The sequence below is a fragment of the Amblyraja radiata genome, chromosome 18 (assembly GCF_010909765.2).
Source record: "Amblyraja radiata isolate CabotCenter1 chromosome 18, sAmbRad1.1.pri, whole genome shotgun sequence".
Classification (NCBI taxonomy): Eukaryota; Metazoa; Chordata; class Chondrichthyes; order Rajiformes; family Rajidae; genus Amblyraja; species Amblyraja radiata.
In genome coordinates, this window is record NC_045973.1 from 45480251 (window position 1) to 45508049 (window position 27799).

At 44.1% G+C, this 27799-nt stretch overlaps 1 protein-coding gene across 1 annotated transcript in view; it reads right to left on the bottom strand.

The window, feature by feature from the left end:
* The window catches only part of LOC116983474 (plasma membrane calcium-transporting ATPase 2-like), an 847186-nt gene that overhangs the window by 215688 nt on the left and 603699 nt on the right, over positions 1–27799 (bottom strand). Inside the window, exons 6-7 of the mRNA XM_033037261.1 lie at positions 16190–16447; positions 14655–14780 (exon numbers count right to left, since the gene is read on the bottom strand). Coding sequence (XP_032893152.1) covers positions 14655–14780; positions 16190–16447 — 384 coding nt within the window. The remainder of the gene's footprint in view (positions 1–14654; positions 14781–16189; positions 16448–27799) is intronic.

Consider the following 27799-nt stretch of genomic DNA (forward strand, 5'->3'; position numbering starts at 1 on the left):
ATACAATCAAACGGTATCTGAATGCTTTAAAATCTCTCCCATAAAATAAAGTGAACCAACTCGGAGGTGTATCATGGGCTTCCGAACGGAGGGGGGTGCGATGGGTGCGGTCGCACCCCCCTTTTTTTCCAGAGTAAAATAAAATCCAGAGTGAAAAATATAAATTTAAAAAATGGGCTGCAATTTGTTTTATTCTTCACCAGGACAGAGGGAGCCTTGTCTTTGGGATCCTTGGCCCTCTTGCAGCCGTACAGCCACTGGATGACCCTGTCATTGCGCTCGATGACCGAGAGAGCAGAGGCTTGTTCTACCCCCGGAGCGGCTTGTTGTCGCTATCGTTGCTCGCTCTCCGAGTCTGGGCAGCTCACGCTGCAAAACTTGAGGGCAAGTCTTTTGAAGGCGGCGTCGGCGGCAAACTTCTCCCTGGCCAGGTTCTCGATCACCTCGGGCTCGAATCCGCAGTGCTCGAAGAAACTGTCGAAGCCCGAGCAGACTCAGGAGAAGCGACAGCTGAGGTCAGAGGGCGAGTGCCGCTATCCGCCTTCACCAACCCGCCGCTTGAGCGGCTCTTTGGCACAACCTGCTGCTGCTTCTCGGGGCGCTGCTGGCGTGGTTACTTGTGCACCCTAGGATGCTGCTGGCATGGCGACTGGGGGGGAGGGGGTGATAGGTGGGGGGAGGAAGGGGGAGGAGTGGGGCCGGGGAGGGTAGAGGAGGAGAGGGGAGAGGTGGGAGATGCGGGGGGGCGAGAGGACGGGGAGGGGAGAGAGTGGGGGTGGGGAGAGGAGGGGAGGGGAGAAGAGGGGAGGGGAGGGGAGGGGGGGAGAGGATGGGGGGGAGAGGAGGGGAAAGAGGAGCAGTGAGCAGCGGGGAATGGGGAGCAGGCATTCAACCAAAGGAAGGAGGGAGGGGGTGGGGGTGTTTTGTGACGGACACTCGCAGCGCGAAGCAAGACTTCAAAGTTTGTCAGATTTTTTATGATTTCATTAATAACTCGAGAAATAAGCATGACATTTTCAGATAAGGCGATGTTTGGACTGCCAGGGATAAAATCTCTACTGGTAGATGTAAAAATGTTACCGTTATGCATGTCATTTTATGCGAGAAGATGGGATTAATGCACAAACAATCACACACGAACAAACCACACACATCCAAGAATCAGACTTTTAATAGTTGTACTAGACAAGTGGAAAACCCGTTGGGTTCCCGGCCCCTTCAAACGTGCGTGTGTGCGAGGGGAGGGGAGGGCGGCCTGCAGCATCACAAACACACTAATCACCCCCCACACCGGACAACTAACCACCGCCCACACACGACACTACCACCCCCCCACACACACACACTAACCACCCCCCCACAACACACACTAACCCCCCCCCACACTACACACCTACCACCACCACCCCCCAAACGCCAGGCACATAACCACCCCCACACCCTTACACTAACCACCCCCCACACACACACACTAACCACCCACACACTAACCCCCCACACACACACACTAACACCCCCCACACACACACTACCCCCCACACACACACTAACCCCCCACACACACACACCCACCCCCCCCCCCACACACACCCCAACCCCCCCCACACACACACAAAACCCCCCCACACACACACACTAACCACCCCCCACACACACACACACTAACCCCCCCAACACACACACACTAACCCCCCCCCCCAACACACACCCACTAACCCCACCCCCACACACACACATAACCACCTCCCCACACCACACACGTAAACAACCACCTCCACACACCCCACTACACCCCCCCCACACACACACACACTAACCCCCCCCACACACACACACGAACCCCCCCCACAACACACACACTAACCCCCTACACACACACACACTAACCCCCTACACACGCACACTAACCCCCTACACACACACACACTAACCCCCTACACACACACACACTAACCCACCCCACACACACACTAACCACCCACACAAACACTAACCCCCTACACACACACACTAACCCCTACACACACACTAACCACCCCCCACACACACACACACACACTCACACACTCACATTGATATTATATTAATATTATTCATTTGCTCCATTTACCCCATCCCCACCCTATCCAGTCACGCATAGCTTCCCAACTCGCAGGCGCATCTAAAGAGGGAGCGGGAGGGGGGTGGAGAGAGGACAGAGAGAGAGGGGGCAGAGACAGAGAGAGAAGGGCAGAGACAGAGAGAGAGTGGGGCAGAGACTTTACTGCAAAAACTTACAGTACTTTATTTGCATTTTGCATGCTCCGTTATAACATTTTACATAACATTTTCCAACAGTACAACTTGATTATTAAAACAAGGAGAACTTCAATCCCTGATTTAAAAAAAATGTCTACAACAATGATCCCAATCATCCCATTTCACCGACTCATTACTCTTGACTCAACCAAAATTATTTCTGAAATATTAGTCATAAATTTTGTGCAAAAATGCACCAAAATAAGGCTCAGAATGCACCAGAGAGCATCCAAAACCTCAGCGCTACCAGGGCCCTTAAGCAGGCCCTGGACCCCAGCTGCAAGTGACTTCAAGCTTCGCACTCCTGATGTAATGTGATGTGCACATTATTTCAAGTACTTTTTTTGTAATCCTGTCATGCCACCCCCCTTTTTGAAAAGCTTCATACGGTCCTGTGTATTCATTTCAATTCTTTAGATTCAGAGAGCTTCTGTAATGTCAATTTGGTTGAGTGCATGTGTTTTTAATAATATATGCTGAATAAAAATGTTTGGGGATAAAATGGATACAATACATTCCTTTTAATAGGTTATTTCTGTTTATTCATAAGCGCCATTATCAAGAGCAGATTTAGTAGCCACAAATGTTTATTTTTCAGTAGTGGGTATTGAGTTGCTTTCTTGAACTGCTGCAGTCCTTCTATTGAAGGCACTCTCAAAGTATGGAGCTCAGGGATTTTGGGGTCAGCAACAATGATTGAATGGTGGTATGTTTCCAAATCAGAATAAGGTGTGATTGTTGGAGAATTTTTCAGGACTGCTCCTCTCAAGAGTCTGTGGACCACGTCGTTATGAGACAGAGGTCACACCATTGGGAGGTGCTGGAAATGAAATATTGGCTAATTTGACAGTTCATTTTATGCACTGAATTTGGCTGCGGCAAGAACCTGCCAATAATGAAGGGAGCAAGTTTTCAGAGTGCTGAAATAAGTGCTTACTTTTCATGTCAAAAATAGAACTGCATGGCTTTCTTTACATTTGAAGTGTCAGTCAGTCGATACATTTATAGTGTTATCTATTTTATACATCAGCACATTTTGAATACATAGCACCAACACAACTCATGTGGCCTCCTGGAATGATACAGACATCAGGTGTTTGAGAGACTTAAGGGCCGGTTCCACCAGCATGCGCTTGCATGCGGCAAGCGCGACCATACCAGAAGCGGGGGCCGCGCGAAGGTCGAGCGAGTGACATGAAGTTCAAGCGAAGTCCGCTGGCAGTTCGCGCGTGACGTACGGCCTCAATGCGGCTGTGGGCCGGCAGGCCGTTGCCGCGCGGAATTTTTGAACACGGTCAGTTTTTCGGAGCCCCGTGCGATGTTGGGACCAGCTCCGCACAACTCCATACGGCTCCGGCGATCAAAGTGGGACTGGCCCCGTGAGGCCGTACGTCTCAAGCGACCACGTTAGGTCGCGCTTGCTGCATGCAGGCGCATGCTGGTGGGACTGGCCCTTTAGGTCGCGCTTGCCGCATGGAGTCGCATGCTTGTGGGACAGGCCCTAAAGACATTGGAGCCAGCCCCTCAATATCCAGTGGAATACAACCATAGGTTGCAGTTCATCCCCAGAAAGCGTTTGTGTTGGCTACACTAAGCTTCAGTGCATCCCTTATCCAAACTCTGCTCCCAGTAACGTGTCAGTCAACAGCATTCCCTTATGGACATCTTGTTCTATTGGAACACTAAATGGCTTCTGGCAGACCAGTGAAAGGTTTGGATAGAGTAGGTGTGAAGAGGATGTTTCCACCAGTGGGAGAGTCTAGGACCAGAGGTCATAGCCTTAAAATTAAAGGACGTTCCTTTAGGAAGGAGATGAGGAGGAATTTCTTTAGTCAGAGGGTGGTGAATCTGTGGAATTCTTTGCCACAGAAAGCTGTGGAGGCCGTCAATTGATATTTTTAAGGCAGAGATGGATAAATTCTTGATTAGTGCAGATGTCAGGGGTTATGGGGAGAAGGCAGGAGAATGGGGTGAGGAGGGAGAGATAGATCAGCCATAAATGAATGGTGGAGTAGACTAAATGGCCTAATTCTGCTCCTATCGCCAATGACCTTATGAAAAGGTGTCTTTCACTCAGTTCATGATCTTCCAGCAGCACACAATGTTTGTTTCAGTATAGCCAATGGATCAGAGAGTCCTCTTTTACGCAGCTGCTCGGAGTGAACCATGAGCAGACACCTCACATCTTTCTCCATATCCCTCTCTTGCAAATACACAGAGCAAAAAAGGGAGGCAACTGTCTCATCCCTGCAGCACCTTCCTGAGGGCAGCATGTGTCGGCAGAGAGATTCTAACCACACAGGAAAGATCTGTATGGGGAGAGGGCTCTCAACGCTAGCCAAGCGAGGTCTTGGTACTAGTTGGAGAGTTCTGGCAAAGAGTCATTCTGCAACTTTGTATCCAGTCCCTTAGCTTTAACCCAACCTGGAGTATAAAAGCAGAGCCCCATTCATTTAAATGTGCTTTTGAATGTTGATTCTAATAATTATTTATGCTATATTAATTAAATGTGGTTTTAATGGCACTTTAAAAAAAAAAGTGATTTTTAATCTTCTTACAGCATGGTGGCATAACGGTAGAGTTTCTGCCAGAGACCCAAGTTCGATCCTGACTACAGGAGCTGTCTGGAGGGAGCTTGTATATTCTCCCTGTGACCTGTGTGAGTTTTCTCCAGTTTCCTCCCACACTCCATACAGGTTTGTAGGGTTAATTGACTTGGAAAAATGATAAATTGTCCCTAGTGTATGTAGATTAGTGTTAGTGTGCGGGGATCGCTGGTCAGCATGGACTCGGCGGGTCGAAGGGCCTGTTTCCACGCTGAATGTTATTGCTACCAACTTCAATTGCTTTTGAAGGCCTCTTATTATCAACCTACTGAAAATACCTTTAACAACACAAACTGCCAAAGCTGTTCAAGCAACCTGGGGCCCATCTGGATTCTCGTCAACAATTGCCAACTGCTCTGCTTCATGGGTCACCTTTGCAGAGAGGTCTGTAGCTCAATTTGTCTCACAAGGCTGTGAGAGGTTAGTGCTGCTGCAGCCGGTGGCAGCTGTAAGGTGGCTGTTGGATTGAGGACAATCCAGGGCATTTATACTGCATGCAAGCATTATTACATTTTGAGTGGTGATCAATTCTAAAAACTCACCTTCACACCTAATTATCTAGCCACAGGACTCCATCATGCGTTGGTAATTATAGACTTACATATACTTGAGGGGAAAATAATGTCTGTTCATTGATTAAAATATGAAAAGCATTTGTAATTCAGCAGCAAAGAAGTTTAGAAGGATGAGAGGTGATCTCATTGAAACATATAAGATTGTTAAGGGCTTGGGCACGCTAGAGGCAGGAAACATGTTCCCGATGTTGGGGGAGTCCAGAACCAGGGGCCACAGTTTAAGAATAAGGAGTAAGCCATTTAGAACGGAGACGAGGAAACATTTTTTCTCACAGAAAGTGGTAAGTCTGTGGAATTCTCTGCCTCAGAGGGCGGTGGAGGCAGGTTCTCTGGATGCTTTCAAGAGAGAGCTAGATAGGGCTCTTAAAAATAGCAGAGTCAGGGGATATGGGGAGAAGGCAGGAACAGGGTACTGATTGGGGATGATCAGCCATGATCACATTGAATGGCGGTGCTGGCTCGAAGGGCCAAATGGCCTGCTCCTGCACCTATTGTCTGTTGTCTATTGTCTATAAAGACAGGATAAGGAGAGGGTAGGCACAAAATGCTGAAGTAACTCAGTGGGCCAGGCAGCATCTCTGGATGGAAGGAATGGGTGATGTTTTGGTTTGAGACTCTTCTTGAGACTGGGAGTCAGGGAGAGGGAAACACAGAGATAAGGAAGTGTAAGATGTGAAAACGAGGCCAAAGAGGTAAAGATCAAGGAAAATGTGGAATAGAGCATTGTGAGCAGGGAGAAAGTGACAAAAAAGCAGAGTTAAAATGTGATCAGGGGAATGGTCAGACTGGTCGGAGAAGTGGAAGGAGGAGGGATGGAGAGAGAGAGGGAAAGCAAGGTTTACTTGAAATTAGAGAAGTCAATATTCATACCACTGGGGTGTATCCTCTGCTGCGAGGTGGATGCTAGGAGGCTGCCGGGTGACTTGGATAGTTTGGGTGGGTGAGTGGGCAGATCCATGGCAGCTGCAGTATAATGTGGATAAATGTGAGGTTATCCACTTTGGTGGCAAGAACAAGAAGGTAGATTATTATCTTAATGGTGTCAGATTGGGAAAAGGGGAGGTGCGACGAGACCTGTGTGGCCTTGTACATCAGTCACTGAAAGTAAGCATGCAGGAACAGCAAGCAGTGAAGAAAGCTAATGACATGTTGGCTTTCATAGCAAGAAGATTTGAGTATAGGAGGAAGGAGGTCCTACTGCAGTTATTCAGGGCCCTGGTGAGACCACACCTGGAGTATTGTGTGCAGTTTTGGTCTCCTAATTTGAGGAAGGACATTCTTGCTGTTGAGTGAGTGCAGCGTAGGTTCACCAGGTTAGTTCCCGGAATGGCTGGACTGACATATGATGAATGAATGGGTCGACTGAGCTTGTATTCACTGGAATTTAGAAGGATGAGAGGGGATCTAAAAGAACTATATTAAATTCTTGTTATTAGACAGGTTAGATGCAGGAAAAATGTTCCTGTTGTTGGGGGAGTCCAGAACCAGGGGTCATGGTTTAAGAACAAGGGGTAGGCCATTTGATGAGGAAAAACTTTTTGCACCCAGAAAGTTGTAAATATGTGGAATTCTCTGCCACTGAAAGCAGTGGAGTCCAATTCGCTGGATAATTTCAAGAGAGATTTAGATTTAGCTCTTAGCGCTAAAGGAATCAAGGGAAATGGGGTAAAGACAGGAACGGGGTACTGATTTTGGATGATCAGCCATGATCATATTAAATGGCGGTGCAGGCTCGAAGGGCCGAATAGCCTACTCCTGCACCTATTGTCTATATTACTATGAAAGCTGCCAAGGCAAAATATGAGCCTTCCTACAGCTAGGGAAAGAGTAATTACTTGCACGAGGAACGCATTAAATGTTGCCTCATTCTTTTAAGAAGTGGTTGTTTGACATTATTAAAGAGTTTGGGATTCAGGTTCCTTAATTAGGGAAAATGCTGGGAATACTAATCCAGTCAGGCTACAGAGGAGAAGGTTGTCCAAATTGCTCACCATCTTTCATCTGGGCTTATCCATTCTCACTAATCCCAAATATTGGTTCGCTGGTCCATCCACACGTCCAAGGAAGGTGACGGCCAGAGGCTCGCAGCAGCCTGGGGCTCGCGTAGATCGGGCAGCGCACATAAGACCTAGAACTGGTCTGGACTTTGAAAATGGCACCAAAATATGGTGCCTCAAGCGAGCTCAATGGGCTATTTCTGTACACTTTGCTAATCGGGGATTGTGCTTGGGTGTGGCAATACCTTACTGGACTGTATGTAAGGAAAGGCTTTTATGGTGCATTTGCACGTGTGACAATTAAAGCACCATTGAACCATTGAAGAGAAGGGTGGAAGTCCCAGGGATTTGAACCCTCTCCTTTGTTCCCTTGCAATAATGTTGATCCCCTCTCTTCCCTCCTCAGTTTACTACGTCATTCCCCTTCCCGACAATCACCATCTCTTGCCTCCCCACGCCCTTTCACCAAGCCTCCATTTCACTCTCACAGACACCTGTGCTGCTCTCAGATCGAATGGCAGCATGCGTTTGAGTTATTCGTGAAGTCCAGGACCGATGAGGAGTCATCCATTGTTGACACATCAGCAATGACATGGAAGGGGGAAGAAAGTAGATCCAATGTTCTGAGCTGGAATTGGAGCAGATCTGTCTATGACAACCAGAAAAAAATGCGATTCAGATGATCTCCTCAAAGTAATGTGGAAGGGATGGGACTCGGTGCCAGACAATGGGAAGCTCCATGGGTGATATTGCAGGTGCAGTCCAAGAGACAGAAGGATGATTTATTGGTGACTCCACACATCAACTTTGATCTGGTTGGGCAAAACATAAATACTCATCTGTCCAAAATGGCTTTCCTCTTTAGCGTGCATGTGCTTTGAAGATTGTTGCTGCCTTGTTTCTTGAACTGAAGCCATTGCACAAATGGATATTTCTTTTTAAACTCTGGTTTACCTTTCGCACAACTAATTGACAGCCCCTGTTACCATCCTGCACATTGTGCAGTGAAATGAATTCTTGCATGACTCAAAAGAAGAAATAAAAGCACAAGAATTGCAAGTAACCGATAAGACTTGACAGGTATGACAAAGAGTGGGTGCAAAGTGAAAAACAGCATGAGTGGGTGTTCTTTTTTTACCTTAATTATGCGACTGAGCAAAGTCATTGCACTTCCTACAAGGAGGAGATATATAACACAAGGACAAATCATGATAGGCCGGTCACAACATGGTACAACATAGACAACTTTATCATGGCAATGGTCGAGATTAGAATGAACATCAACATTTATTCAGCAAATTATTTAGTTTGTTTTTCTATTTAAAGTAAAAAACAAAAAGTTAAATTAAGACTTTGTTACTCATGCCACAGAACATTTATTATGTTTGAATGTAATGTTCTCGACTGTCTCCATTTAATAAATTCTTCATGAAGTTGGAGCTGCAACCCTTTAAGGCAACACGATGATTTAGGAAACATGTGCAAAATAAGAAGGGTCCATTTCTTGGAGTTGGGGCAATAATAGCCATCTGTGTTGGGAGGTCAAACTCCCAACACAGTCCAATTAAAGAGTGTTTGAGGAGATCATCTGAATCCCCTTTTTTTTGGTCGTGTCATAGACAGATTGCAGGCTCATTAAGATCGGTTCATCTCTGTAATTAGCACAGCTGCTGGGTTTTATAATTAGCTTTAAATCTACAATTTTGTTTGTGACAAATACGGATATCTAAATCTGTGTCTGAGACAAAACCTTGACATATTCCAAAAAATGTTCAGGATGTTTCACACACACTGCAGTGACACATTTCTTCAGCACGTGCTGTCTTTCATTATCTTTGACATAGTAAATTAGTCCTTGTGCGGTGGAAGTCAGTGAAGTACATGTCTCCTGACAGAGCTAAAAATAGCCGTGTAGAATGTTTATTGAAGGTAAGGATGTCAAAAAGCAGTGTTACAGATTGAATGGTCTTTGTGTGCTCATTGTGCCCCTTGGTGACTACTTAAAATCATGCAGCAAAAGCATTTCAGCTGATAATTATTACAAAACTACCTTTCAATCCAGTTCAAAATTGAAGGCTGCTAAAAATGAATCACCTGCAGAAACATTTAATTTTTTTTCAATCATTTGGAGGGGATGTTCCCTCTGCCAATCTCCGAATACATTAGTTATTTTTCGATTGATGTTGATTTTACGAGGAAATGCCTTCAACTCTGCAGGTAAGAATGTCTATGAAGAACAATCGATGGCCAAGCTTGCCAATGTCATTCACCGGACACAAGAAATTATTTTTACTCATGTTTGACGGAATCTCAGTGAAATGCAGCTGAGTACATACAACAAATCTATATGGATCTACTGGGAAAATGTTTTGAAAAGCCATCAATTTATAACATAATTTAAAAGGACGCCGAATGTATTGTAGCATCAGCTCACATTATTAAATGACTCAGGGCACAATATTGCACTCTCTTTGGTTCAAGGAGAAATGCACTTGATGTCACCCCAGGATAAAAGTGTGAGAACAATGTACATTTGTGCGGCAAGGTATGATTAAACTGATAGCCGTCTCTCCATTTATTTGTACGTTATTACAATAACAAAACTGAATTCACATTGAACAATAAATATGAAGCAAAGGAGAATTATAATCGTGAGATTAATTCTAAATATCGACACATCCCATTCTTTATTTATGATACCAGATGTTACATGAAGGAAATATTAATTTGAGTTGCCTGCACCAGCTCTTCATTTAATAGATTAAACTTGAGTTTACGAAAATAATAGAGAATTGCAAGAAATTGATGATTAAAGTAATGAAATCCATTGTTAGTGTGTCGGTTGGAAAACAAGTGCCCTGCCTGACCCCACATCCTGCGCTGCCTGTAGCAAGACTGGTCTTCATCTGCATTTGTTTTTTACAAGTGATGAGCAATAATAGTTCTACCACTGCATTATGCAGGGAATTCCAAAGGCCGTGTGCAAGAGGGAACTGTAGACGCTGATTTACAGCGAAGATGGACGCAAAACGCTGCAGTAACTCAGGGGGACTGGTCGCATCTCTGGAGAGAAGGATTGGGTGACGTTTCGGGTTGAGACCCTTCTTCCATTCTTCCTTTGGAAGAAACGTCACCCATTCCTTCTCTCCAGAGATGCTGCCTGTCCCGCTGGGTTACTCCAGCATTTTGTGTCTTTCTTCTGAATTACAAACCTCTGTCAACTTCTCAATGCAAACAGATGTTCCTCATCTCCCCTTTAATTATCCTATCAATTACTTTAAACCTATGATGCCTTGGTTTTTATCTTCCTGTTAAGAAAAATAGATCCTTCCAATTTATTCCAGCAAGGCTCTTCACAATTTTATACACCTCCATTAAGTCTTTCTTGGTTCTCCCTTATGTTGAAGAAAAAAATCCCATCTTTCTTCAGATTTTCCAGTTATGGCAACATCTACTTAAATCTAGCTTGTATCCCCTTCCATGCAATTGCTACATCTGGTACATAATTCTCAAAGCAAGGTCTAACCAACATGTGTAAATCCAGCATGACCATCCCACTATGTCTCAGCTAACAAAGCGAAATCATTTTATTAAATTCCCAGAACAAATAATTGCATCTCCTTCCACCACTATCGCTGACAGGACGTTTCAGACACCCACCACTCTCTGTGTAAAAAAAAAATCCCCACCCATCTCCTTTAAACATTCCCCCCGATGAACTAAATGCTACGCTCCTCTGGTCGTTAATATATCATCCCTGGGAGAACTGTTCTGGCTGTCTATGCAGCTCATAATTTTTTATACTTTATCAAGTTTCCCCTCGACCAGACAAAAACATCCAAGTTTGTCCAAACTCTCCTCATGGCTATTTCTCTCTAATCCAGGCAGCATTCTGGTAAACATCTTCTGCACCCTCTCTAAATCCTCCAGATTCTTCCTCTAATGGGGTGACCAGAACTGCAGACAATATTGCAAATGAGGCTACACCAAAGTTTTATAACAAAGACTTCCTGACGATCTCCAAACTCCAAACATAAATTCCCCCCTTTATCCTTGAATGGGTCCTAGCTTCTCCCTACTTATCCTCTTGTTTTAACAGAAATATAAAATGCCTTGGAATTTTCATGAATCTGACTTGTAAATGACATTTCATGGTCTCTTTTGGTCCGTCTAATTCCCTGCTTTAGTTTCTTCCTGCTTCTTTAACTCCTCAAATGCCCCGTCTCATTTTATTTTCCTAAACCTTACTCATGCTTCATTTTTAGTTTAGTTTAGAGATACAGTTCGGAAACAGGCCCTTTGGCCAACCGGGTTCGCGCCAACCAGCGGTCCCCGCACATTAACACTATCCTACACCCACTAGGGACAATCTTTACATTTACCAAGCCAATTAACCTACAAATTTGTACGTCTTTTAGACAAAATGTACAATGTCGCTGGTCACCCATGATTTCCTCCGTCTTCCTTGTGGGAAAAATGTTCCCGATGTTGGGGGAGTCCAGAACCAGAGGTCACAGTTTAAGAATAAGGAGTAGGCCATTTAGGACTGAGATGAGAAAAACGTTTTCACCCAGAGAGTTGTGAATCTGTGGAATTCTCTGCCACAAAAGGCAGTGGAGACTAATTCTCTGGATATATTCCAGAGAGAGTTAGATATAGCTCTTAGGGCTAACGTAATCAAGGGACATGGGGAGAAAGTAGGAACATTCTGGATGATCAGCCATGAACGTATTGAACGGCGGTGCTGGCTCGAAGGGGCGAATGGCCTACTCCTACATAGAAACATAGAAAATAGGTGCAGGAGGAGGCCATTCGGCCCTTCAAGCTAGCACCACCATTCATTGTGATCATGGCTGATCGTCCCCTATTAATAACCGTGCCTGCCTTCTCCCCATATCCCTTGACTCCACTAGCCCCTAGAGCTCTATCTAACTCTCTCTTAAATCCATCCAGTGATTTGGCCTCCACTGCCCTCTGTGGCAGGGAATTCCATAAATTCACAACTCTCTGGGTGAAATTTTTTTTCTCACAGTCTTAAATGGCCTCCCCTTTATTCAAAGTGTGCCCCTGGTTCTGGACTCGCCTGGAACATTTTTCCTGCATCTAGCTTGTCCAGTCCTTTTATAATTTTATATGTTACTATAAGATCCCCCTCATCCTTCTAAACTCCAGTGAATGCAAGCCTAGTATTTTCAATCTTTCCTCATATGACAGGGATCAATCCTGCACCTATTTGCTATGTTGCTTACAGAAATGAGTTGATCCTTAACTTTGACCAGATCGTCTCAAACAACTCCCACATATTTGATGTGGACTCACCCAGTACCAGCTGCTCCCAGTATACTCTCCCTAGCTCCAGGCTAATAATGTTGCAATCTACCTTACCCCAATTTACTGCCTTCCCCCAAGGTCCAGACTTAATCCTTATTTATAACTATCCTAAAACCTATGGCGTGTGATCAATGTTCCCCAAATGCTCTTCCACGGAGCAGGCTCGTTTCTCAATGCAAGTCCGCTCCTTGAATTGGACTTTCCACTGCAGTTTCAAGAAACTCTCTTGGGTACATCTAACAATTTCTGCCACATCCAAGCATGTTGAGGAAAAGAAGCCTCAGTCAATACTGGGAAAGTTAAAGTCACCCCCAATGACAACCATGTTGCTTTCACATCTTCTAGTCATTTGTCTACACATCTGTTTCTCTATCTCCTGATGGCTTTTGGAAAGCCCATAGTATAATTCCATTTCAGGGATTGCAGCTTTATTTTTGTGTCCCCATACATGCTGTACTCGGTGGATGAACCCTGTATACACTCTCTGAATTCCACTGTGACATTCTCCCTGCGTAGTAATGTAATTTGTCCACCTCTTTTACCTCCCTCTTTATCATTACTGAACTATTGAAACCCTGTAGCATGGAGCTGCCAGTCCTGTCCTGCTCATCAGAGTGCCATGCATTGATCTAAACTCAAAATTCATCTGCTTTACCCATAATACTTGTTGCATTAACACCGTGTGAGATAAAGACAGGGCCCATCGGTTTCACCAAGTTCATTAACCTCTCGCTGCCTGTCCTTCATTTCAGACTTGGTCATAACCACTACTTTCACATCAGTCCTTCCATTTGTTGATCTGCTGCAATGGATCACACAGCAGATCAACATGCAACTTGTTTGAACCCTCTCGAGGGTACTAGAACGTAATTCTAGTTTGAACCCTCCCGAGTAGCATGAGTGACCTTTCCTGCAAGGATATTGATTCCCCTCCAGTTCAAATGCAACACTTCCTTCTATACAGGTCCTATCTGCCTTGGATGAGAGCCCGATGATCCATATATCTGATGCCATCCCTCTTGCACCAGTTCCTTAGGAACATATTCAACGGAACTATCTTTCTGTACCTCACCTCAATAGCATGTGGAACAGGTAGGAATCCTGAGATCACAACCCTGGAGGTTCTGTTTTTTAAACTATTATCTCATTCCTTCAATCCTCATCTCCCTTCCTATCTATGTCATTAGTATCAGTATTTACGTCCTTGTTATCCCGTTTCAAAATCCCAGTTTCATTATGAATGCCCTTTGTTACCCTTGTCCATCAGCCACCTCATTAATGCAACGACACAATTTCATTCTGCACACGTCCTGCTGGCTTGTTTTCCTTTTGTAAATAGGTGAAGTACTTATCATTGCTCAAACTCATTGATTCCAATAGCTCTCACTCTGCATCTGTCCACCTGCATTGTGTCTGCACGAGGGTTGTCACTGAGGCAAGATTACTTTTAGTTCAGTTTAGTTTAGAGATGCAGAGCAGAAACAGGCCCTTCGGCCCATCGAGTCCACACCGACCAGCGGTCACCGCACATCTTACACCATTAGAGACAATTTACACTTACACCAAGCCAATTAACCCGCAAACCTGTACGTCTTTGGAGTGTGGGAGGAAACCGAAGATCTCGGAGGAAATCCAAGCGGACACGGGGAGAACGTGGAAACTCCATACAGACAGCACCCGAAGTCGGGATCGAACCGGGGTCTCTGGTGCTGCAAGCGCTGCAAGGCAGCAACTCTACCGCTGCGCCACTGTTATTTATTTTATCAATTGCTTTTCATTGCCCTTTTTATGACTAGTCCCCCATCATCGGATGCAGAAGGTAATGATGCCAGCACCAGTTAACTCACCAGAAAGTAGCATGGGGTCTTTGTCTGCAGATTTACGGACATGATCGGATTCTCCAGTTAAAGAACTTTCATCAATTTTAAGGTCATTTCCCTGAATTAAAACTCCATCTGCAGGAAGCAGATCACCTGATAATTAAAGACAAGAAGAGAACAAAAATCAGAAAAAGATCTGCTGAGTGATGTATTCTGCTCAAAATGGTGGAGTTAGACAGAAACATTTATGAAGCAAAGCAAATTAACATATTATGCATTACATTTAACAGATCGCAGACACCTGGCACATGGATTTGTATCCATTATTGTAATAATTAAAAGGTCGATCATTCTGTGCCAGTCACATCTCTTTCTAAATAATTTGGTGTCAAAATGTCCTCAATTCTTGCAGTGTTAAGACCAAGGCCTTTACAAAGTGCCTTAGCAAACAATAGCCTTTGAAATCTGACATTTTATTTATTTTGTTCATTCAGAGTTCACAAGAGAATTTCCAGTGCTGTTAAAATGTTCTATCTCCTAGAACTGACATAATGAAGACACAGCCCATGAAAGTTGTGGTTATTACAGAAAATAACATCAACTATGGAGAAAAAACTGGAAGCCATCAATCGCAGATCGAACAAAATTTACCAAGTTCCACAATTGTCTTAAATTTGATCTGAAATGTATGCTGAAGCTTCTGATTACATATGTTCCATTTGTGAATGCAGAACTGTCAACAAGATGAAAATATTAAGAGCATTATGCATTAAAAAGAGAAATAATATGAACACAAAACTACTTAATCCCAGCGGTGCATCTTCAGAGCAACAGACATCAAAAAATAATTGAGCAAAATTGAATAAATATTTGAAAGAGAGATGGGGAAAATGGAGACATTAAACTCATGGAATTATTATGCACTCTGCTCAGGCCTTTACAGAACACTATTGGGAGTCTAGGACTAGGTTGCCTGCCAATTCTCTCAGCTGCAAAAAAACAGATAAATAAAAGAAGATGGAAGTATAAGTTTCTCTTACAAATCTCCACTGATCTGATCAATAATGTCCTTGGTGACTACCAGAAACTGCAACAAGGACGCTGATTTTTGATTTTTGTCCGTGTGAGATTGCAATCTTCATCCAATGAAGAATCAGGACCCACTACAAGGGATGGCAATTCTGACCCCACATATGAACAAAGAAAGTGGATGTAACAAAAACTAAAAAAGGGAAATATTCAGACAAGCAAGACAACCATTTTGGACACAAACTGCTGGAGTAACTCAGTGGGTCAGGTAGCACCTCTGGAGAAGTGGAGAAGAATAGGTGATATTTTGGGTTGGAACCCTTCTTCAGACCGGGGTATATCTTTGGTATAAACCAGCATCTGCAGTGGCTTCCTGCACACGCCAACCATTTTGGTGTCTTCAAGACCACCATTCAAATAACGTTCTGTGAAGTTCTCTGTGGAGTTCTTTTGGAGGGTACAGAATTAAGAGGAGCATTCATTCTCTTGATTACATTCAACTTTGTACAGTTTTACATACAGTTTGGACTTACCATATTTAATTTGTGCAATATCACCAGTAACTATTTCCGACACCGAGATTTGGTTGACCTGGCCTCCTCTGACAACGGAGAACTTCTGTTCTTGTTCGATCCGGTTTTGCAAACCTCGAAACTGCTTCTCTTTGCTCCAGTCATTAAAGGCAGTCACAAAAACCACACAGACTACAGAGAGCAGGATTGCAGCTCCTTCAATCCATCCTGTATCAGACTCGCCTTCATCTTCCACACCACCAGCAGCACTACCACACACTGCAAAGATACAGAATTCATATAACAATAAGTTACAACAAAGAATGAGTTCAGCCTCCCTCCTGTCCATTATTTCAATGACCTTGAAAAGCAAAGACATGGAGCGCAACCATAATTGCTCAGGACTTTTACAATCATAACAATTCTAACAATTTTATTACAAAGTTCCCTGAAAGTGGTGACACGGGTGGAAATGGTGGTGAAGAAGGAGTAATCTGGCATGCTTGCCTTAGTCAATCAGGGCATTGTGTGCTGGAATTGGGACATCACGTTGCACGTGTACAAGTTGTTGGTGGGGCCACAGCATTGTGCAGAGTTCTGGTCGCCAGCTAAACGAAGGATGTCATAAGGTGATTCTGGCGCAGAAAAGATTCAACAGGATGCTATGGGATATGCAGAGTTTGCAGGTTTAGGAAAAGGTGAATAGACTAGAACATTTTACCCAGGAGTGTAGGAGGCTGAGGAGATCACATAGAGGTATATAAAGTAATGTTGTAGCGGACGCGGAGTTATCCGTTACAGAACGAGGCAGACACGAAGTTTGTCCGAAATACTGGTTCTTTATTCTACACTAACTCTCCTCACTCACCAACACTGCGCGCGTGTGATTAACCCTTAAATACTCCCCAGGGGCACCCGTGACCAAACCGTGACCCCTATCTCTCGTCACCGGCACACGTGACGCCCCCAAGAGCCGAAGGTTATGTACAGTGCGTGGCAAAATCACCCAGTGCCGCCACAAGGTGGATGGTCAAATACTTTTTCCATGTTAGGGGAATCAAAAATTAGAAGTTGGAGAGGAAAGACATAAAATTGACCTGAAGGGCAACATTTTCACACAGAGGTTGATAGCTATTTTGAACAGACTGCCAGAGAAAGTTATGGAGATGGGAACAATTACATCTTCAAGACATTTGGACAAATACACAGATAAAGGGGTTCAGAGGGATATGGGCCAAATGTAGGGAAATGGGGCTGGCTCTGATAGTCATCTTCGTCAGCATGGATGAGTTGGATCGATGGGCCTGTTTCTGACTGCGACACTAACCAGAGGAGATTTATTTTAATGTAGCATTACATTTACTGAAACCATCAGGGAATATTATGAGAATGGAGTGGAACTCTGGTTATAACTCAGTTGAGTTTTCAATGAGTTTTAAAGTGGTTGATTTTCAAAGGAGGGTGGCAACATTCCATTGATACAAGGTGGACATCAGATCAATGACCATATGTCCTGAACTGCTGCATGCGAGGAAGATTAATATCCCTGAGGCAACCTTATTGAACTCAGGGAACAATGAAAATGACAAAACAATACATTTTTCACGCGAGGCAGAATTGTGCTACAAGCGATTTCTCCAGAGTTTAAGTTAAGGCTAAAGAATACATTAAGAAAATAAAATAGAATAAAATAGATGACGTAATGAGCTAAGAATTAATTAAGAAGCCTGGCGGTATTTGCTCAGTGGTCTATGAATTCATAAAGAGTATTGCTCCTACATTGTATTGGGTTTTTTCTGCACAATTTCACAAAACATTGTGCTTGACGTGAATGACAAGCTAGAGTCTGCAGGACTTTGTAGCATCAAATATCTTTGTGGGATGGCCACCTGAAATGAATTCTAACACCTCATTCTCACGGATGTCTGTTCTATAGTCTGTAACTGTTCTATAAACTTAACTTATAATGGGAGTTGATTCTCAAAGCAACACAAACCATTAAAGGTGTTATTGTGTGGATGAAGTACATAACTGAACTCTCGAATGCCCAGTAGAGGTTATCCAAATGCACCATTAGGCCACTAACTAGGGCCTCCAGAGGCCCATTAGTGAAATGGGCGTCATGCATTTGCCATTCAGGCATAGGTTAAAAGTACAGCTACACTTCACGACTGTTCCCTATTTAGATCATGTAATGGGCTCATTAAATGCTTGAGAAGGTTATTTTTGAGACGGAAATTGGTGATTTTATTTTGATTCTCAGCAGAATCAAGATCATGCCAATTGACCATTCCAATAATTAATTTAAAAAAAGCATTTGACTCATTTGTTGTTCCCTCAGGACCTAATGGCTCCATGTATTCGAAAAATCAAATCGGAATGCAGCAGTGGAAAATACTGGAAATCAGATGAAATCATGAGATCATTGAAGCAAACATTAACTCTGTTTCTCTCACTGCGGATGCTGCCTGAGCTGCCGCATATTCGCAACTTTTTGTTTTTCATTGATAAGATCAAGTGGGACCCGTTGGGCCCCATTCTCCAAACGCAATATTCTACCACTCACCCATAGCCCCCAACTGCCCAGCTTTAACGTTTTTAAAGTTTCAAATAGCAATAACTTGTAAAAAATAAGATCAATGTGAACTCATCTCAATCTCCCTCTTCAGTTCCCTATTCCCCTCCTCCATTATCTTCTCTCTCCCCAGCCTCCACCAACCCTCCTCTGCTTCCTCCCCTCACCCCCTTCCTCCTGTCCTCTATCTTCCCCCTCCCCTCATCCATGACCTTGCCATGCCACTTCCTACCCATAGCCTCCTACATTCCCCAGCACTCCCTCCCCCTCATCTTCACCTTCTTCTTTTCTCTCTCCTCCTCCCCTCCCCCACTCCCTCCCTCACCTCTCCGTCCCTCTCCTTTCCCCTACCCTCAGTCATTCCCTCCCTCCCTCCATAACCCCACTCCCCTCCCTACCCCTTTCCTCTCCCTCTATCCCCCTCCTCTCCCATTCCTCACCTCCCCTATCCCACCCCCCACTCTCCCTCCTAACCTCCCCCACTGCCCTCCTCTCTCTCTATCCTCCACTCCCTACCTCCCCCACTCCCCTCCTCCTCTCCCTCTATCCCCCTTCCCCCCCACTCTCCCTCCTCACTTCCCCCACTTTCCCCTCCCTCTCCCTCCCTACCCCCTCCTCTCCCTCAATCCCCCCACTCTCCCACCTCACCTCCCCAGGATCTCGATGTAAACCACCGCTGGCCCCGTTTCCTCCACCATGTCGGCGATGAAGTTGTACTTGAGGCGGGGGCTATAGGGGGGGTGGGGGACGGGTCGAGCGACCTGGAGCCGTGGGAGAAGGAGGGAGAAGCCGAGGCTGCCCCGGGTCCTACTCCTCTCCCTCCCTGCATGCCCAGAGCAGCAGCGCCGCCATCCCCAGACCCAGACCCAGCGTCCAGGTCACGGGCGCGGCCTCTCCCTGCCCCCGGACCCACCACACCGTGGATACTGGGCCCAATGTGCACGCGCAGGGCTGACGGTTCACCCCCAACTGCACAGGTGCAGCCGGCAAGTGGGGGTGCTGTTTTAAGTTATTTTAAGTTTTAAATGTCAATAACTTGTCAAATATACCATCAATCTGAATTGAAACTTGTTTCATTTACATCGCTGGACAATGGTGAGTAAGGTGGGCCAAAGATTGTAGCGCTATCATGTACCGTTTTGGCTTTGTTTCGGGAAATCACGCACACATACAAACAAGATTAGATAGATAGATAGATAGATAGATAGATAGATAGATAGATAGATAGATAGATAGATAGATAGATAGATAGATAGATAGATAGATAGATAGATAGATAGATAGATAGATAGATAGATAGATAGATGGATGGATAGATAGATGGATAGATGCTTAGACTGTAAGTAATAAAAATAATCAGTTTTTAGTAAACAATCCTATTCCGGACGTGACTAATAAAAATCAGTCAAATGAATTTGTCAATGCAAGGAAACTTCAACAAAACTACCCCTTTACCCAACTAATTGTGATGATCCATTGGGGCAGAGATTATGCCAGTTTAATTTATCCATGCTAGTCTGAGTTTAGGGTATTGCCTCTAGAAAAACAAAGCGTACATTCATCTACGAACCAAAATAAAAAGGGAGCTTTGTGTGTTCCTTGCAAAACTTAAATCTAGTATAACCTTTGGAAATCCATTTTGAATGTTTTCTTCATTAATTAATTAATTGTTCACTTTGCTTCTTTATGCTGCAGTAATCTCAGACCTCTGTAATCCTACATTAACTTTAAACTGAATTATTTTTCGTCTTATCTACTATTGTCAATCAGCTGGAAAGCAGTTATTATAAAAGTTATTTCAAGCAATGCAACGGAATTAATTCTTGCAAGTGTACAGATATTGCAGAGGCAATTCTCGCATTACCATGGATTTGTTTTTTAAATTGTATTCTTTTGCATTCATGTCTTATTTTGTAGTCTTTTTCTATTCACTGTCTTAATTTATGCACAACTTATGTTTTCCATATATGAAGATATTGCCTCTCAGGTCTTTTTTAAATCTTTCCACTCTTACCTTAAATCTATGTCCTCTAATTCTAGACTCTACATCCCGAGAAAAAAAAGACGATGACCTTACACTTTATCCATGCCTCTCATGGTTTTGTATACCTCTTAAGGTTAGTTTGTAGCCTCTGACATTCCAGGGAAAGATTGTCCCGGCCGATGCACATAATTCAAGCCCTCGAGTCCTGGTAACACGCTGAGATCATTTTTGCACCCCTTCCAACTTCATCACATCCTTCCTAAAGCACGGTGACCAGAACTGCACATAATACCTCAATGAGTGTTCTCACCAACATCTTATATGGCTGTAGCATTATACATCTGCACTCAATACCCTTCACTCAATACCCTGCACTCAATACCCTTACCAATAGAGGCAAGCATGCAAAAGACCTTCACCTCTCTACCCTCGTGTGGGAAATGGTGTAATGCAACATCTTCTCACAGGTGGTGGTGAATCTCTGGAATTCTCTACTCCAGAAAGTTGTAGATGATAGATCAAGAGTGTCAAAAGTGTTTGTGTGTCATTCACATCGAATGTAAGAATGAGGCTATTTGACTGGCAATATGTAAATAGGAAACAGATACATTATTGAAACATGTAGAACTGGCACAGTGTTGATGAGAACGGGAAGATTAGTATGATCATATTTAATTGGTGTGAGAGGAGGGGGGGGGGGGGGGGAGAGGAGGTGCAGGCTTGAGGGGCCAAATGGCTTCCTCCTGTTTCTCTGCTATTATTTGGCATCTGCAGAAATATTGCGGCCAACAGAAAGCCAACCTTTCCAGGGAATGAAAAATAATCAACAACCTTGCTGCAAGCCAGCGATAACCTTCAGCTTACTTTCTTCGTAACCATCCATTTCCTTGCACTGTTCTCCCCTGGTTCACTCAATGTCAATTTTAAACCACAGTAAGGGGAAGAGTGGAACATTCACACCCAAATTCTTTACACCAATTCCAAAGCAATATGATAGATTTCATTTGAGTTTTGGCCCTGGATTTGAATTAATTCTGATTCTATTTTGCTGGCTTGCGATACTAAGAGGAATCTGTGCTTTTATTTCTGCTGATGTTTCCCAAACACACTGAAATCTTGAGTCAGGGTGTTAATTATGCACCTACTGCTGGTACCCCATTAGACAGCACAGTTGAAAAAGCAAGTCATTTTGCTTCAGCAAGCATTTTAAAATAATCTCTTGACAGATAAAGCGATGTAATAATTTATTGTTTTCAGCATAAATTGAATATTTCAGTTCCTATATGGACAAGTTGAAACTTTCAAAACAACTGCTCCAAATGTAATTAACTTGGGAATTAACTATTGTTATGTTGGATGAAAGTTGGACACCCTCCATTCTTGACTTTTACCTCAACTTGTGATACCAGCTGGCAGAGCCACTGCTTCACAGACCCAAAGACCCGGGTTTGATCCTGACTTCAAGTGCTGATTGTATGGAGTTTGCACTTTCTCCCTATGACCGCGTGGGCTTCCACCAGGTGCTCCAGTTTCCTCCCACATCCCATTGCGCAAATAACGTGGGGAGGGGAGGGGGGGGTGGTGTGGGTTGTGAATAACCTGGGGCGGGGAGTGTGAATAACCCAGGGGGTCGGTGTTGACTGCCTTTTTGAGGCTGGGGTGAGGGGGCGGGGAGTGTGAATAACCCCAGGGGAGGGGATTGTGCATAACTGGGGTGGGGGGAGGGGTCAGGGGGTCTGAATAACCCAGGCTGAATTTTTGAGCTGGGGTTGCCGATTCTTCTCCCCACTGGCTGTGGGCCTGGGGCCACAGCCAGCGCGGAGAAGAAGCAGCAACCCCAGCTCAACTCCCACCAGGCCAACCAACAGGCCTCACCGCTGCGGTCTCGATGCCTCCTTGATGGCCACGTAAAACCCCAGCCGGGGCGTCGCGGGTAGAAGCCCGGGTCGGAAAAAGCGGAATGAAACCAACATTAAGTGAAATCGCAAAGTATTACTCAAAGAACTCAATAAACTCGAAGTCTTTTCACAACAGTGGAAACTATGTGAATGAAAGCGACGTTAATTTTATTTTCAATAATGCTTCATCAAAAAATTCTAATTGCACTTGCCTAGCGTGTTGCAATAGCAATTCGCCCTCCCCCTGCTAGTCGGGCCATTGTGACGTAATCACGAAGCTGGTCGGTTTTAAATTTGTAATCAGTCGAGAACTAAAGCATAAAATGTTCAGTGAAAGTGATCTCTGCCTCGAGGGGAAAAATGTGAATCAGAATATGTAAAATTCTGAAAGCGCATTTTTAAAGCTTTAATCGCAACTAACGTGTCAAATATAGGATGAAATCTTCATTGAGGCTTGTCTCTGCTCGCTGAGCCATTGTGAGGACATCAGTTGAAACTGGTGGTTTTAATGTCAACGTCTTTTGACTTAATCAGTAATGAGTCAAGAATGTCGAGAAATAAAGCATATCCCCAGACTCTATATTGACGACTGCATTGGTGCTACCTCCTGCACCCATGCAGAACTCACTGACTTCATCCATTTCACCACTAACTTCCATCCGGCACCAAGATGCATCTGGACCATTTCCGACATCTCCCTACCGTTTCTAGACCTCACTATCTCCATCGCAGTAACAGACTACTGACTGACATCTACTACAAACCCACTGACTTATTTGATTGTGCATGCCAGGTTGATTGCATTCGTCGAAACAGGGCAGACCACGTGAAGGTTGCAATCTCCCACCCATGCACCCAGGATGAGGTGTTCCAAACCAGGGCATGGGAGATGTCCTCATTCTTTATGGAATGGGGGTTCCCCTCTTCGACTATAGAAGAGGCTCTCACCAGGGGAAGAGAGGAGGGAGGGGGGTGAGGGGGGAGAGGAGGGGATTGGGACAGAGAGGGGGGCAGAGAGGAGGAGGAGAGAGGAGGGGGGAAGAGAGGAGGGGGAGAGAAAGGAGGGGGGTAGAGAGGGGGGAGCGAGTGTGCAGGCGAGCCAGCGTTGATCAAAGGACCATGTGTTGGGCCGCCGCAGTCTTCAGCTATGATCTTTGGTCTTCAGTCGACGGCCCAACTTTTGAATTACAGGGGGGGGGGGGGGAGGAGGGAGGTGGGGGAGTGGAGGGGTGACGTCACTTGCAGAGCGAGCAAGCCGGCAGTAAGCAGATCCATTGTGACGTAATCAGCGAAAGAGACGGTTTTTTCTCTAAATTTTATCGGATTTGTGAACATTTTCATAAATAACTCGAGAAATAAAACACAAAATTTTCAGATGGCAATTTTGGACTCCAGGGGAAAAATCTCTATCGGAATATGTGAAAATTTTACCGTTAGCGTGTGTTTTTTTTGAGAAGATATGAACACACATATACACACACACACACACACACACACACACACACACACACACACACACACACACACACACACACACACACACACACACACACACACACACACACACACACACCCAAGAGCAGAGTTTTATAATTATAGAGATATGATAGATGTGCAAGGCAAATTTTCTTCTTTAAACATAAAGTGGTGGGACACGGGAATGCATTACCAGATGTAGACACTGGCATTTAAGAGGCATTTAGATAGGCACATGGAAGTGCAGGGAATAGAGGAATATGGATCATGTATAAGCTGATGAGATCAGTTTAACTTGGCATCATATTCGGCACAAACATTGTAGGCCAAAGGGCTTTTTCCTGTGCTGCACTGTTCTACGGGCTGATATCATTATGGGAAGCTGTTGCCATTTTTCAAGAATTGGAGCACATTCCATGCACTGATCTATAAGGGAGAAGAACTTCAAGCAAACCACAAAGCCTAATGACACTGCCTCCCTTTGAGGGCATGCCTGGAATATTTCTGCCGATGGACACAACCTCCAAGAAGGTAAATGAAACCATGACCTTCGATATCAGGTCGGAAGTAGACATTTTCTTATTTTTACTCATTGTGTTGTGAATTCTTGACAACCATTCTGGAACGTCTCACTGCCAGCTGCATAAAGCCTGCAGTTTTCATTTCGTGACAGGGTCACTGAGGTTCTCGTTTCCATATCCTGATAAAAAAGCTGGGAAAAATATTCCTTTTCCACTGCTGTTTGGTAATACTGGTCCTCTCCACTCGATCAATATCTAGGCTACAAGGGTATCTAACATACGCGGACTCAAGTGTCTGAGTTAGTGCTTGGGAACAATGGGACGAGCAACTCTAGACATTTCAAAAGATTGTTCTACTCCAGTTTCCAGAAATTGAGATAGACAGATGTGAGAATAGCTCATCAGAGACTTCCAGAGGCTACATCACAGTATGAAGCATGTTAAATGTGTGAGCATGTAAATAATACATTAAGGAAGTAGTAAGGGGTTCAGCGAGATCAAACAAATGTGTGCGTGAGCAGAATAAATGTACAGGCAAGTTCATGAAACATGTGGGAAGGAAGTACCGGTCGGTGCCAATGACTCATCAGGTTGGAGGCTGTGAGATAACAATATTGTTTGTTTGCAGTGACAGTAGGAAAGATGAGATGAACGCTCCAGGAATGTTATGGATCACATACTAGGTTTCACAAATTGCCTGAAGCAGAGGGAGAGAATGGAGTGGAGTGCTGTCAGGTAGAGTTGAGCAAGATAGAGATCTACAGCTCTGTTGATGTTCAGGAATCTATCCACACACCAAAGCCAGGTTGGAAGGATGCTGCTTTTAGAAATGATGCAGTCAACTACTTTATCCAGGTCTGCTGAATAGTGGTACTGGAATGCTCCAGAAGGTTCTAAAATAAATAGGAACATCCCTGATTTGATCTCCTCTACCGAAAACAGGTAACTGAGAGACAGCCTTCTCTTCCTTGGTTCAAGCACTTCAACTTCTGCTTCTCTGGCCTTTGTCCAACCATCTGCCCATTCAAAACCCCCTCACATGTATCCACCTATCACTTCCCAGGCTTTGTCCTGCCATTCCTCTCTTCCAGCTTCTTCCCCCACTCGCTACAATTAGTCTGAAGAACAGCCCCAACCCGAAACGTCACCAATCCATATTCTCCACAGGTGATGCCTGACTCGCCAAGTTACTCCAGCACTTTGTGTCTTTTTTTCTCTCAACCTGCTCTGATAGGTGTGACCTCCCTTTAATCACATATCCTGCAGCTCCAGTGGAAATTATGCTGAAGAAAGTGAATGCTAGCTATTTTGCATCCAGATAATCATTTCTGTGAAATGTGGTCAGTTATTTGTATTTAAAGTTGAAATGTGTTTGAGTGTTGACCTTCACTAGCACCAGCAAAATAACAAAAAAGTATTTAGCAGCAAGACCAAAATGTTTGACTACAAAATGGGTATTATACTGTGTAGGAAGGAACTGCAGATAGACAAAATTCTGGAGTAACTCACCGGGACAGGCAGAATCTCCCAATAGAAGAAATGGATAACGTTTCAGGTCGAGACCTTTCATCTAAAGAAGTGTCTCGATCCAAAACGTCCCCCATTCGTCCTATCCAGAGATGCTGCCTGTCCCGCTGAGTTACTCCAGCATTTTGTGTCTATTATGGGTATTATACTGATTGGTAAAGTCACGTGGTAAGCATTGCTGGGATCTAAACCACAGGAGTTGCGGGCAGATCTTGATCACTGCAGAGCTTCCAAGTTACACAGAAGCAATGATGGAGAATTTCAATCATTAAGGACAGTTAGTTCTACATTAGTCATACAGAGCATGTTGAGCCGGGACACTGCAGCAGAGCAGCTCCTTTTGAAGGACATTTAAAAAAGATGCTTGGGCAGCTTCTTAACATGAAGGGATTTGAAAACACATAACCACAGTCTTAAGTCCCAAGGCACATCGGATGGCAACATTTTGGGAGATCTTTCCTTGAAAAGCACGTTCTCAAAAATGCAAAATTGACATGTCTGTTGCAACATATGACGTCATGAAAGAGGCATTCCAAACATCGGGTTAAATAAATCTTTTGTGGATTTGAGTCAAACCAAGGACACTAGAATTGAGTTATTTGCTGTATTCCTTTCACTGCCAAACAATGGAAATTATTTTTGAGATTATAAAATTGAAAGTTAATTTCAATTTAACACAAATGATTGGCACTAGCAATCACCAATGCCAGACATAGTACTTGGAATGACAAAACATACCCAGACTAATTTTAACCCAAGTTGCCCAAGCTGCATGAATTAAACAGGAGATAGACACAAAATGTTGGAGTAACTCAGCAGGAGAGGCAGCATTTCTAGATAGAAGGAATGGGTGATGTTTCAGGTCAAGACCCTTCTTCAGACAGGAGATAGGCACAAAATGTTGGAGTAACTCAGCAGGAGAGGCAGCATTTCTAGATAGAAGGAATGGGTGATGTTTCAGGTCGAGACCCTTCTTCAGACAGAATAAAGCTGGGATGTCCTAAACTGGCCTGCTGCACCTTCGGACATGTTCCCGTCACAAAGATATTTCCTACCAAGCCCTGCCTGTTGGACACCAAATGCTCACCACAGGCTACCAATTGCAATCTGTAGATCTAACCAATTATCTTTATAGGGCCCAAATGATTATGTTCATTAAATGGCCTGGAAAAAGTCTAATTAATATCCCTTGGGGTCAGGAGAAGCATTCCTGCTGTAAAAGGAACTGTGGAACTGAGGAACTCTTGCTGTCAAGGAAGGGCAGGTAGAAGCTAAAATCCATCTGTAATCCCACTGTGGTAATATGTGAAAACTCACACAGAACTAAGAATTTCTGCCACTAGTTACCTACAGTGCACCAAAATCTACAGATGCCAGAAAATCTGAAATGAAGACCAAGAAAGCTGGAAATATTCAGTAGTTCAGGTAGAATGTGTATTCTCAACTCTGTTTCTCTCTTCATGGGCGCTATTCATTTATTGCCAAAGAGCCATATAAACTGCAGCATCTTCAAAATCCTCTCAATTTATACAGTGAATTCCCAATGCTTGGAGCCTGACCCAATGAGTAAATGATAATTTGATGTTTTGAAAATATATTTAATTTAAAATAAATTGGGTCAATCACAATACTTGCCCCAAAAGTAAATGT